General features: G+C 45.4%; 1 protein-coding gene across 2 annotated transcripts in view; it reads right to left on the bottom strand.

The window, feature by feature from the left end:
- The window catches only part of Pcsk2 (proprotein convertase subtilisin/kexin type 2), a 237146-nt gene that overhangs the window by 10235 nt on the left and 213822 nt on the right, over nucleotides 1-13089 (bottom strand). For both annotated transcript variants that reach the window (XM_048455476.3, XM_085696810.2), the window contains 2 exons: nucleotides 9944-10119; nucleotides 1092-1307 (listed from right to left, as the gene is read on the bottom strand). In XM_048455476.3, coding sequence (XP_048311433.3) covers nucleotides 1092-1307; nucleotides 9944-10119 — 392 coding nt within the window. The remainder of the gene's footprint in view (nucleotides 1-1091; nucleotides 1308-9943; nucleotides 10120-13089) is intronic.

Consider the following 13089-nt stretch of genomic DNA (forward strand, 5'->3'; position numbering starts at 1 on the left):
CTTCTTCTCTCATCTCAGAAGGCCACCCAGGAGGGCCACAGAGGGATGATGGGTAGTTGTTAAGGGCAGTATCTCTTGTAGCCAAAAGTTCTTTCCCTCGTTGCTCATTTGTACGACTGACGGCATGGCCAAGGATGAGAACCCAGAAGGCAATGTGGAGTTCAAACCTTATATGGTAAAAATGAGTTTTTGTTTCAAGCTCCTGTCCTCGTGTGTGGGGAAATCCCAATGGCAGTGGGTGGCCATCAGGATGTAGCTTATCCATGCCTTTAAGTCATAGATCACATGTCTGGCTTGAAGGACTAAAGAAACACTGAAATGTGAGCACAGTAACCAGAAAGGCAGAAGTTCTGGAAGGGCTACTGTGCTCTGCAGAGGAAGAAAAGTTCACTATGATACCTGGCTGCCTAGGAAGGAAGAGGATTTTCTCAGGAAAGAGAGAGACAGAGAATCCATTTTATAATATGAGAGAATTAGATTTTTTTCTCTGAGAAAATACACAGCTGGGCTCACCTTTAGGAGGGCTAAGGAGCCACAGAAATCCACCCATGGATGTTGTTATTATTATTATTATTATCATCATCATCATTATTATTATTTTGCTGTACTGGATCCAACCAGGGTTGAGTATATGCTAAGGCAAGAGTTCTACTCCTTGCAGCCTCCTTCCTAGCCGGGTGGTGTTTCTAGCTGCTATAATGCAGGGGTGTGTTCTTAGTGCTTGTGGCTTGATGTGATGTCTCAGTTCTTACAAGTGTCTGGGCTCCCAGAGGGCAGCAAGGTACCACAAGTGACATGCTAGGAAACCTATTGGTAAACCAAAACTCGTCATTACTTGTATGCCAAAACAAGATGCCACACCAGGAAGTCTACAGAAAATGAACTGGAAAAGGTTCGCCGCAGGATCTTATTTCCCACCCGCAGAGGGTCGGTCTCCACCTTGGTTAAGCACAACTAGACATGGAGAAATTGGGTGCTCTCCTCAGAAGCTGTGCTAACTTATAAAGAGAAAGGAGTGCTGTTGAGAGATCAGTCTGTCACAGAGGGGCCCCTGACGCTAACGAACCAGACCGGAAGTAGCTTGCACATACCACGCCAGCCTCGGGATTCCTCTTCCTCCCATTGCTGAAGGTGGATGCCAAGGTGGAAGAACAGCTCTCGTCGTACAAGGCGGTCCTGCCGTCGTTGATGGCTGAGTTGATGGAGATCGTCCACATGCTTGACGCATAACCATCGCAATTGCAGTCGTCGTAGCTGCCGCCATCCCCGGAAGCCCACACGTAGATGCTGCCTTTGCCCCCACGACCCTAGTAGAGCAAGGAAGATGTGGCGCCAAGTCCCGACATTGAGCAAACAGGAGCAGCCGGGTCCTGGCCTGGGGCTTGGGGTTGGGGGAGGGTTTCCTTTCCGGGTAAGATCCTGGTCTAGGGAGGGTCAGGATTTAAGTCAATGCTGGTATGCAATCAAATAACTGAAGCTTCATTTTATCTGGGCTGGAAACTCTCATCTGGTGGGAGATAGTAGAAATGATCTCTGCCCAAAGAATGATAAATATAAGTTCACCAAAATTTGTGATTTTAGCTGAGACTAGCAGGTTAATAAAGGTTAGAGGCATTGCTTTAAAAATTTTACCAATAAACGTATTTTTGAAAAAACCTTAAAATATGCCAATGAACTGATTTTCAAAATGCCTTAAAGGTAGTACATGCTCATTATAAAAGGTATCAAAGTATATAGAAAAGAAAAGTTAAAATCCCCCAGGGGCAATCATTGTAATCTTATTCTTATAAGCAAGTGTTCAGAGAAGTTTTAAGTGTACATGTCTATGCTTATATTAAACTACATAGGATGTATATGTAGATATAAAAACGAAGTATATGTTTAACCAGTATGATATAAAAATCTTACATATGTGTAGATAGCATTAAGAAGTCCAGTTGGATGATAAGAGAATCCTATTGGAAATGCTACGTGCCATTTGACCTGGGCAAGGGACCGGCTCTAGGAGTAAAGCCTAGTGGGGGGAAGGAACACAACAGCCCATGAAATCTGAGCTCCAGAGGGTTGCACAGTAGTTATCCCATTTGGTCATCAGTTACAGAATACAAACTGTGTTATTAGTGACTCAAGTCAGTATTGCTCCTGTCCAGTCTCTGCCCTTAGTGGTTTTTTTTTTTATCTTTCCTTGCCTCTATGAGTAGTCTCCTTCCTGTCTGCCTTAACCAGGAGTAGGCATTTGTTTGTGGCTGTCTCCTCTGTTGTCCTCGAGGCAGTGGAACTGGGTGGGGAGTGGAGAGGAGGGAAGCCATGCAGTGTGGGAAGTGAGGGGCAGGTGTACAAGCTCCCCTTTCTCCACAACTTGGTTCAGAGTGGCTGGGGGACCCTCTGGAGCAGTGGTTCTCAACTTGTGGGTCTTGACCTCATTGGGTGGGGGTCACATATCAGATATCCTGCATATCAGATATTTAAAATGCAGCTCATAACAGTAGCAAAATTACAGCTATGACATACCAATGGAAATAATTTTATGGTTGAGGGTCACCACAACATGAGGAACTGTATTAAAGGGTTGCAGCATTAGGAAGGTTGAGAATCACTGCTCTAAAGGGAGGGGTGGAAGAGAGGAGGAAATGGGGAGGGAGAGGGAGGAAAGAAGAAAGAAAGGAAAGGGGTGGGGGAAGACAGAGAAAACCCCTATGTGGCCACCAGGGGTCTGTGGTTCTGATTCAGTGATTTAAGGTGGAGATGTCATTAGAAAATGAGGGACCGGCTCACCTACAAGGTCTGTGTGCCTCTTGACAAGGAGAAGTGGCATTCTGAATTCCTTCTAACAGGACTGGGAACTAATTAGCCCGTGAATGAGTGAGTCGATAAGTTCACTAATAATTGTTTGACCACAAACTGGGGATTGTCTTCAGATTCTTGGTAAATCTATACTGCTGAAAGACTCCATCAAAATAAGTAACTGCTCTTGGAAATCAGGGCAAAGAGGAAACAGATGGTTTCTGATGTTGACATATTTTCAGGTTCAGATTTGGGTGTAATACCTGGATAACCTTCCCTTACAAGTTCCTGAACAGGTTGCCAGTGAGCAAAGAGAGAAGCACCCTTGATACAAGGAAGCACCTTGGTGTGTGTGTGTGTGTGTGTGTGTGTGTGTGTGTGTGTGTGTGTGTGTGTGTGGGCGTGTCACTGTGACCTCTGCTTGCATAATTCCATGTATCGATACCCTTTGTAATATGACTTTGCCACTTTGCCTAAGGAGAGAAGAGGGGGGTCTCTTTCCTACTCCTCGGATCCTGCCTGACTTCATGTCTTGATCTGACCACCAAAATGTGAGACACGTCAAGTGGGAAAAGAGTCTAAACACAAGACTTAAGGAATCTTCTACATCCCTGCTGTGTCTTAGAACTTGGTTATACAGGACAATGAATCTGACTTAGCCTATCAAGAAGTCAAATTCACGGCCCCAGCTGATAGTCAATGCAAAAGTTTTCTTAGACCAGCCAGTCTCTACCTTGCCTTTCACAAATGTATAAATGAGGATGTAGGAGGGCTCTGGTTGCAGAGCAGCTGCCACTGAGTGGAAGTGAAGGCCTTGCTTTGTAGCTCACCCTGTGAGTAGCCTTGAACTCACAGAATCACTTCTGCCCCAGCCTCTCAAATGCTGGGATCACACGTGTGCCCTACCACGTCTGGTTTTCACCTTGACATCTTATGATGTTAACACGCTTTAAAAAATTATTTAGCTTTTTATTGTGAAAATTACACACAATGTAGAACAATTGAAATGCAGAGATGGTGGAGCGGAAAATAGAAATTCTTTATAACCTGTGGATAAATGATTCCTAGCGTGATTCTGTGGTTCCTGACAGCTTTATATAGAGAGGCAAAGCATTAGTCTAGCTTCCGCAATGAACCTGGGATAGTAAAATAGATTCACTTTACTTGACCTGCTTAAAAATGTGTTTTTTTTTACTATTATATAATTAACGTTTGTTCATGTGATTAAGGCTGTTTTATATTATGTTTTATTAGTCTTATTAAATAGACATTTCACAATTTATTCTCTCCTTTTTAGATATACATGGAGAATTATTTCTAGCTTTAAAATACTGCCTAATTTTTAAAATGAGCATAATTTCGTCTATGTCTTTTTTTTAATCTCTGTTTACTTAGGTGGAGCTACTAACAGAAGGAATTTTTGATGAGAAGGAATGCATTTTTGAAGATTCTTCATCCACATAGCCGTATTAATGCTCTTTATGATCACTCTAGTGTCAATGTCTATAAATAATAAATGCCAATATGAACTAGTTTTGCTTTTATGGTGCTGGGAATTGACCAGGGTACACGCTAGGCAGACCTCTCCTTCCTGACAGGGGCTCACGTGGCCCAGGCAGGCTTTGAACATTTTCTGTTGCCAAAAATGACCGTGAACCCCTTGATCCTCCACCCTCTGCCTCCTTCCACTTCTTTTTGTCCCAGATATGAAGCGAAGAATTGTAATAGTGTGTGGACCATTTCAGAGGCTGGGTTGCAGGCTTTAGGCCAAGCAGCCTTTGGGCTTCAGAGGCTAAATCAGGACTGGTGTCCCTGAGTGCTCTGGGCAGGAGGCAGCCATCACCTGCGGAGGCCCTGGCACTGCCGCCGCTGTATCTGACCCGCACCCTGATTAGATTTCATCAGGCAGCACCAGGGCTCTGCCCGGCCCACACCTGATTAATCACTTTCTCCCCAGTCAGCCCTCTACTCCCTCATCCTGGGCAGTGGTGTTTGATCCACTCTCTTGCAAGTGGCTCATCATCTTCATATCTTTGAGTGCAGAAACCTGACACTTGTGCCGTGCCCTCTATCCTGCCACCCTCCCTCTGCCCCAAGGACAATCTATCAGCCCGCAGTCTCATCAGGACCACAGAGAATTCCTGCGGCTTGTCTTTAACTACTCATAACTAACTTATTGGCTCCCTTTAGCAGCTGTCCTAAAAAGAGATTAATAAGGGGCTGGAATATGTTCCTGGCTGTCCTGGGTGGCTCTGTTCCCTTTATGCAGGAGAAGAGTGCCATGAGTCCTCTGTCATCACCCAGGTTCTCTCGTGCTGTCTGAATTTTTCTTCTGAGCATCAGAGCAAAAGAAGTTGTGGGAAGATGAGAAGCCGTGTTCTCTGGTGGCTCGTCTGTTGTGTCATCCTTCTCCTCACAGGGGCCACATTTGTCCATCCACACAGGGAATGCATGCTCTTCAGTGCTCTGTCTGGAGAGTGATGTCTCCAGGTCTCTGGCTAGATTGCTCCTGTGACTATAACAGATGGCAGACGGTGTCATCCCAGATCCGTCGGCTCTCAGAACCTCTTGTGCTTGGGAATTTCCAAATGCCAACGTGGGCATCTCTTTGTCTTAGTGCTATTTCCTAAGAGGCCGAAGGCTTCTCTGTGTACCTGCCCTCTGACTTGGACTGCTAGAGCTGTCACCCCTGGGAGTAAATCTCACCCAGTGGTTTCTGTCTTAGCTCCCTTGCACCCGACCAGTGTAGTTTTACTGTGGGTCTACATGTATTTCTGGTAGTCTACGATTTTCATTGCCCATGGGGCTAGCCGACTTGAACACACAGCCTGAGCTGGTCCTTTCTGGTTCTCATCACACGGCCAGACTCACTCCTGGTGCTACCTTTGCCTCCAAAATAGCATCAACTCAAATCCCCAACTTGAGTTGAACTCAAGTTCAGCTCAGATCTTAAACTCAAGCCTTGTCTCAGGGTTTGCTTTCGGGAGATTTCAAAGTAAAGAGTGTCCCAGTTTGGTTGCTATTGCTGTGATGAACACAAGCAACGAGGGGAGGAAAGAGTTTGTTCAGCTTACAGTCCAGTCTCCGGAGAAGCCAGGGCAGGAGCTCAAGGCAGGAACCTGGGGGCCGTGGAGGAGGGCTGCTTCCTGGCTTGCTCTCCATGAGTTTCTCAGGCTGCTTTTGTAGAGCCTCTGCAATGGGCTGGGTCCTCCCATATCAGCCACTAATTAAGAAGATGCAGCCCGGGCCTTCCTACAGGTCAGTCCAGGGGTGGGCATTTCCTTGATTGAAGTTCTCTCTTCCCTAATAACTCTAGCACTTGTCAAGGTGACATGAAACTAGCCAGCAGAGGTAGAGCTTAGTTACTGGCCACCTCATCATTCAGGATCTCTGTTACCAATTCCCTGGTGTACTGTGGAAAATGCCTTAACTCTAAACCAAACATAAATACTACCAAGGCTGCCATACAGCACGGGGAAATGATTTATTCTTTTCCTTTGATGAGGGGCTCAAACCCTGAGCACTGTGCATGCCAGGAGAACATGTGAGCACCAACACAGGTTGTCAGCTCTCTTCCTTCCATCTTGCCTGCTCTTTGAAAAAACTGACATTTCTAAAGATCCAGATAAATGAGGTTTCCGTGTGGAGCGGGATAAGTACTTGGGAGTGGTAAAATCTATGGCAAACAGTGTACGCATGCACTGTTAAGGATCTCTTACCCACTTCTTCATTTTCTTCCTCATTTTTATGGTTATAATATTGGTCAAACAAAACCGATATGCAGGGCATTAATATTAAAGGGCAAATGTAAGAGTTGCCACTGTGTGTAGTGGTCAGACTTCTGTGTGTGAATGGACATCGTCTCTCCCAGGCGGACTTGTCTTTTAGAGTAAACCAGAAAGCTGAATGAATAAGGAGAAGCCCTTCACTGCTGTATAGTATGCTGTCACTTACAAAATTCTCCAAACTGTCTAAAGAGTGTGATCTTGAAACAAAGCTTTGTTCCCACAACCTGGGGAGAAGCCAGACGACAGGCCACGTCTTTCCCACCTCACCGCACGCTTTCCTCTGCAAAATATTTGCATGCTATTGTCGGAAGGTAAGTCATGAAGATTTTTCTCTTGCTTTTTTAGCATTCTTGGCAAGTTTTCCTGAAGCCCTGCGCTTGAAAAGGCCTTTCAGGTGAAGACAGGGAGGTTACAGATGGAGCAGAGAGTGTGATCCAGCTCTGAGATGTGACATTCGGAAGCACAAGAAATGACAGGAGCCACCCAGGGATGCCTTGTTTCAAATGCATCTGCATTGCAAATGTGGCCAGAGGGCACTTGTCACTTACTTGCCTGATTCTTCCAGCTTCAGGTGCCAAAACGTACCATGTCTGCTGGAGAAATGCACACCTGCCAAATACCCCCTAGGTTCCTGCTGTCTGGCCCTGGATTGGATATCTGCTTTTTTCCAACCATGCGGTGAGTCACGCGTTAAGAAAGCAAGCTGGTGATGTCTCAAGAGTTCCAGCCTTGAGTGTGTGAAGCAGGGCAGTGACACCACCTTCCCCAACCAGGTCCCATTGGCTGTGCTATTCTAATGCCAGGGTATTCCACACGGATTCGGATTGGCTCAATTTCAACAGCAGATTGCCACAAACCTTGGAACAGGACATTTTGCCAAGTTTCCCACCCAAGTGTAGGAACTGATGTTTAGTTAAAGGCATAGAGCTGTTCACTTTCAGGACTTTGTGTTTCTTGAAACTTGTATTGAAGGTAAGGGAGACAACTCTTCTACAGAGGGAGGTCACGGCTTACTTAGCAAAGCTGTCCTCCATGGTCACAGGATGAAAAACGTGTCGTTTTGCAGAAACACGTGACTCAGGGTTTCAGGTACTTTAATTTCAGTCCTGTTCCCCAAAGGGAACTTTCAGCCTCACTAGGACAAGGCTGCTGCTATTTACAGGGGGAGCGTGGAGTATGAACTTCTAAGACAGAAGGAAACCGAGGTGGTATTGGTGAACAACACGTTCTCTGGAAGGAAGGCAAAGATCTATTTGCCAACCTCCATCCCTGATTTCAAGCTCTCAGTGTGATGTCATCAGGAGCAGCTCCATCATGGCACTGACTATGGGGGGACACTTCTGTCAGTAAGATTAGCCTTCCCACCCCACCCCCCCCCGCAGTCCCATATCCACTTTGGCAATTTTGTTGGTGACATTCTTGTTCAGGTCGTTTAGGCAGTCATGTTGGTGAGACTTTGTGGGTGTAGTTCTAATGTTACTAGGTGACAAATCTCCCAGCAAACTTTCTGATCCTCCAGATCTTACAGTCTTCCCGGCCCCTCTTCCACACTGATCTCTGAACTGCAGATGTGGGAATGTTTTGTAGATGTACCCCTCAGGGCTAGTCTCCTCAACTCTGTATTTGGGTTGGCTGTGGTTTTCTGTGAATTTTTGAGTGCTTGTTCTTGAACTATGGTATAGAATGAAGGAAGATGGTCTTTTGAGTTTGCAAAAGAGAAGAAAAAAAAAATACTGTCATTGGACCAGTGATCGACCATTTTGCCTATGAAAGAGAAAGCCAGGGGATATCAAGGTGACCTGGAATAGTGACCAGGTCTTTCCACAGTTACAGAGTCTGGCTAAGCTCCCTTTCTGATGGTCTGTTCTAACATTGGAAGAGTTCATTAATTTTCCAGCACTACCATAACAAAGTACTACAAACTGGGTGTTCTAAACAGCAGAAATTAATTGCTGAGCTGCCCTGGAATCCCCTGGAATTTCGTTGTTTGAGACTGAAGTGTCTACTGAATTGCTTCCCCTCCAGACCTTGGAAGAAGGCTCTCACACATCCTCCTCAGTCTCTGGTGATTTCCTGGCATCCTGGTATTCCTTGACTTGCACATGGGTCTTGGGATCTCTGTCTTTATTTTTTTGTGGAACATTCTCCCTCTGAGCGTATCTGTGGGCAAACACTACCATTTTAATTAATAACTAAGGATTTTTATCCTTATTATACTGGCTTAGGGGCCTGACCCACTCAACATACCTTCATCTTAGCTAATTATTTCTGCAATGACCTGAATCTCAAATTAGGCTATACTCTGAAGTTAAGACTTCAAGGGGACAAATGGGGCACACTACTCAACCCTGTTGCAGAGTGACATATGGTCTTTTAATTCTGTTCAGATCTTTGGCAGAATTCAACAGTACACGAGAGATTTCTCTGTTAGAGGGTGGGGGAGGCCAAATACCCACCTTGTGAGATGTCCCAAGAAGAAGAGAAAGAGAAGGTGTTAGAAATGTCATTGTCCTTGGTCCCTTCAGATTCTGAGTCTTTCAGACAGAACCACATTATTTTTGGAACCTAGGCTTGGGGAGGATGCGTCTCCTAATTGGGGGCCAAGGTTTCCCTGAGAGCCGTGGGGACAAGTGTAACAGAGGCTGCCAGGCGGTGACAAGACAGGATGGGAAGGGGGTCTTTCCACTACCTGAACACATGTCCCAAGGAAGAACAAAGGACCAAAGAGAAGGTGTTCTGAAGCCAGAGAAAACAGGGATGAGGTGGCCTAGCATCTGGGTGGAAGGGCCCTAGTGTGGGTTTCCGTACATCTCACAGCTATCTGGGATCCAGGAGGCCTAACTCTCCCTCCGCTACGTGAGGACCTGCCTGAATCACCCCATTGCTCCTGTCACTCCTGCCTCCTCAAAAGATGTCCTTCAGTTCCGCTATCTGAATGTCTGTTCCTGTGGCATAGAGATTAAGCAGTACATACAGCTTGGTCACCAGACGTCCATAAGACACTGTCACTCCCAGAATACAAGCTGTTGTCATGCCGTTTCTGTTTAGCGTGGGTGTTTAAAGTGCTATTTTAGGGTCTTAGTATCTCAGGGTTATGAGACATGGAGTCCCAAGTTATTGATAGCAGCACTCCTCAGCCCTTGAGAGAATCTTGTTAAAATGATTGCTTGGAATTCCCTCCCATGCACCTCTTGCATGGCTAAACCCGACTCCGTGCCTACTTTCCACAGGGTCTAAATGGACATGCAGAGTTAGAGACCCACTTCAACCCCACCCTGCCACTTTGTCCACTGTATTGTCACCACCACTTCACCCTCCGTGTCCTACCACATGGGTGGCCTGGAGCCTTGTGGGGACAGGAATTTCTTTACCTTGTTCACACCATCAGCCATGGCCTGGAGTGTGAGCTCCCGGGGTCCATCAACCGTCTTCCCATTGTCTGTGGGGCCCCAGCTGGCACTGTAGATGTCTATCATTTGGGGCATGTGACTGATGGAGGAGGCCTCAATGATGTCTGTCATAAAAGGCTGGTCCAGCATCCGGATACCTGTGCACGGGGTGAACAGAGAAACAAGACGCTGGTACCTCAGCTCTCAGAAGACGTGGGGGTAGAGAAAAACTTGGGTCCTGGGAGGACATGGGAACCTTCAGTGCCACAAAACATGGAGTCTGAGGGTCAAAATAGTGTTCAGATCACTCTACCCACTCATTTCCACACCTTACTCATGTCTGTTTTTATTGAGCTATACATTTTTTTCTCTGTGCCCTCCCTTATCTCCACTCCCCTTCAACCCTCTCCCATGGTCTCCATGCTCCCAATTTACTCAGGAGATCTTGTCTTTTTCTACTTCCCACGTAGATTAGATCCATGTAAGTCTCTCTTAGGATCCTCATTGTTGTCTGGGTTCTCTGGGATTGTGATTTGTAGACTGGTTTTCTTTGCTTTATGTCTAAAAGCCACTTATGAGTGAGTACCTGTGATATGATGTTTGTCTTTCTGGGTCTGGGTTGCCTCACTCAATATGATGTTTTCTAGATCTATTCATTTGCCTACACATTTCAAAATGTCATCATGTTTTCTGCTGTTTTCTCCACTGTATAAATGTACCTCAGTTTCCTTATCCATTCTTTGGACGAGAGACATTTAGGTTGTTTCCTGGTTCTGGCTATGGCAAACAATGCTGCTATGAACATTGTTGAGCACATGTTCTTGGGGCATGATTGAGCATCCTTTGGATATATACCTAAAAGTGATATTGCTGGGTCTTGAGAAAGGTTGTTTCCTAATATTCTGAGAAATCGCTATACTGATATCCAAAGGGGCTGAACCAGTTTGTATTCCCACCAGCAAAGCAGGAGTGTTCTCTTTACCCCACAATCTCTCCAGCATAAGTTGTCATCAGTGATTTTGATCTTGGCCATTCTTACAGGTGTAATATGGAATCTCAGAGTTGTTTTGATTTGCATTTCTCTGATGGCTAAGGATGCCTAGCATTTCCTTAAGTGTCTTTCAGCCATTTTAGATTCCTCTATTGAGAGTTTTCTGTTTAGGTCTGTACTCCATTTTTTTTTATTGGATTATTTGTTCTTTTGATGACTGATTTCTTGAGCTCTTTGTATATTTTGGAGATAAGTTCTCTGTCTGATGTGGGATTAATGAAGATCTTTTCCCATTCTGTAGACTGTCGTTTTGTCTTGTTGACCATGTCCTTTGCTTTACAGAAGCTTTTCAATTTCAAGCAGTCCCATTTATTAATTGTTTCTTTCAGTGTCTGTGATGCTGGGGTTATATTTAGGAAGTGGTTTCCTGTGCCAATGCATTCAAGAGTACTTCCCACTTTCTCTTCTATAAGGCTGAGTGCTTCACTCATGTCTTACTTGAGTAATTATTTGAAGAAAAAAATTATTCTCCAAACAAAATTTATTTGAATTCTTACTGGGGGGACACGGTATGAAAGGGCATCCTTACTAAGCCTCTAAGTAGGAACCAAGCCTCCGATGCTTCAGAATTGACCTTTGTTGATGGGGCCAGGTTTCTAGATGCAGCTGGGACTGGAAAGAAATGACTGACACTAAGCAAGAAGCTCCAGGGTGCAGAGAGCAGGGGACAGGGTGGTACAAGAGATGAGGAACCATCCATTCATCACAGAAGGAATATGGGGGAAGACAGAGATGGAGCAGGTTAGTATAAATGGTCAGAAATGGGGTGCATGATACATTGGGATATCTTCGTGAATCTGCCATTCTTTGATGTCTTTTGGGCATCATCTTGCCAGGAGAGAATAGAGCTTGATGTTCAGGATGGAACTGGGCAAATCAGAGCTGCACACAAGGACACAAGGGGAAAAGACAAAGAGGACAAACTCACTGATCATATGACCGCCTGGTTGACCCCAGTGCTGCTTCTAAGCTAACTCACCAGCAGCCAGTGAGATGAGCCAGCTGAATCTGGTCTATACTGCTCTCTGCAAGGCTTTGTCGTGTGGGATATGCCAGCTGCACCCTAGAGTGTTGGGAAGCTGAGCTGGCTTTACCCATGGGAACCGCTGTGATCTGAGTGTGTTTCCTAAAGATTTGTGCTGGCTCCTGGACACTCAGTTGCAATATGAGAGCTGAGGTAATTACGTCATTGTGGGAGCACTGTTCTTGGAAGGGATTAGTGTAGTTCACTTGGGACCTTGTGAATGAGTTGTTAAAACATGAGCAACACTGAGGCTCCTAGTCTCTGGCTTCCTGTCACCAGATATTCACTCCTGTATGGATCTTCTAGGGCATGAGGAGTTGATATGATGTTGCTTTCTTTCTTCGGGCCTATCCTTACCTCAAGAGGCTGGGCATTCTCTATCCCATCTTCAGTGATGTGAGAGTCACTCCCTATGCTTGGATCAAAATTTCTCCCAGAACCCTTTTAACCAATTGCGGGGCTAGCAGTGCTTCATGTTCTACCAGACAGCAAGGTGTCTGGGTACCTGGGGTGCGGTCACTGTGTTTACTTCTGCCCCCAGGTTCAGCATGATGCTGAACAAAGGCATTTACCTCTAGACTGATTAATTCTTTTTTTTTTTTTTTTACTTTTCAAGACAGAGTTTCTCTTTGTAGTTTTGGCGCCTGCCCTGAAACTAGATCTTGTAGACCAAGCTGGCCTTGAACTCACAGAGATCCACCTGCCTCTGCCTCCTGAGTGCTGGGCTTGAAGGCATGCATCGCCACTGCATGGCAAGACTGATGAATTATTAAGAATGAATGTCTGTGTCTGATGTCGTTACTTCCTTTAGTGTATTTTCTTCTCCAACACAAATAACAGGTTCAGAAGAACAAGCAGTAAAGGCCAAAGATGGCCATTAATCCCTCTGCCTTTGCCTTAACCCCTAAGTTAGGTCACCCATTTATGCCAACTAACATTCAATTATGAATTGGAATCTTTTCTTTGGGACGAAGCTCATTTGGATTAAGAATGGTTCCGAACTTTTTAGAAGTTGCGTTTTAAGAAAGCTTAAAAGTACATTTCGCCATGGAC

Source organism: Myodes glareolus, chromosome 10 (genome assembly GCF_982192425.1).
Source record: "Myodes glareolus chromosome 10, mMyoGla1.1, whole genome shotgun sequence".
Lineage (NCBI taxonomy): Eukaryota > Metazoa > Chordata > Mammalia > Rodentia > Cricetidae > Myodes > Myodes glareolus.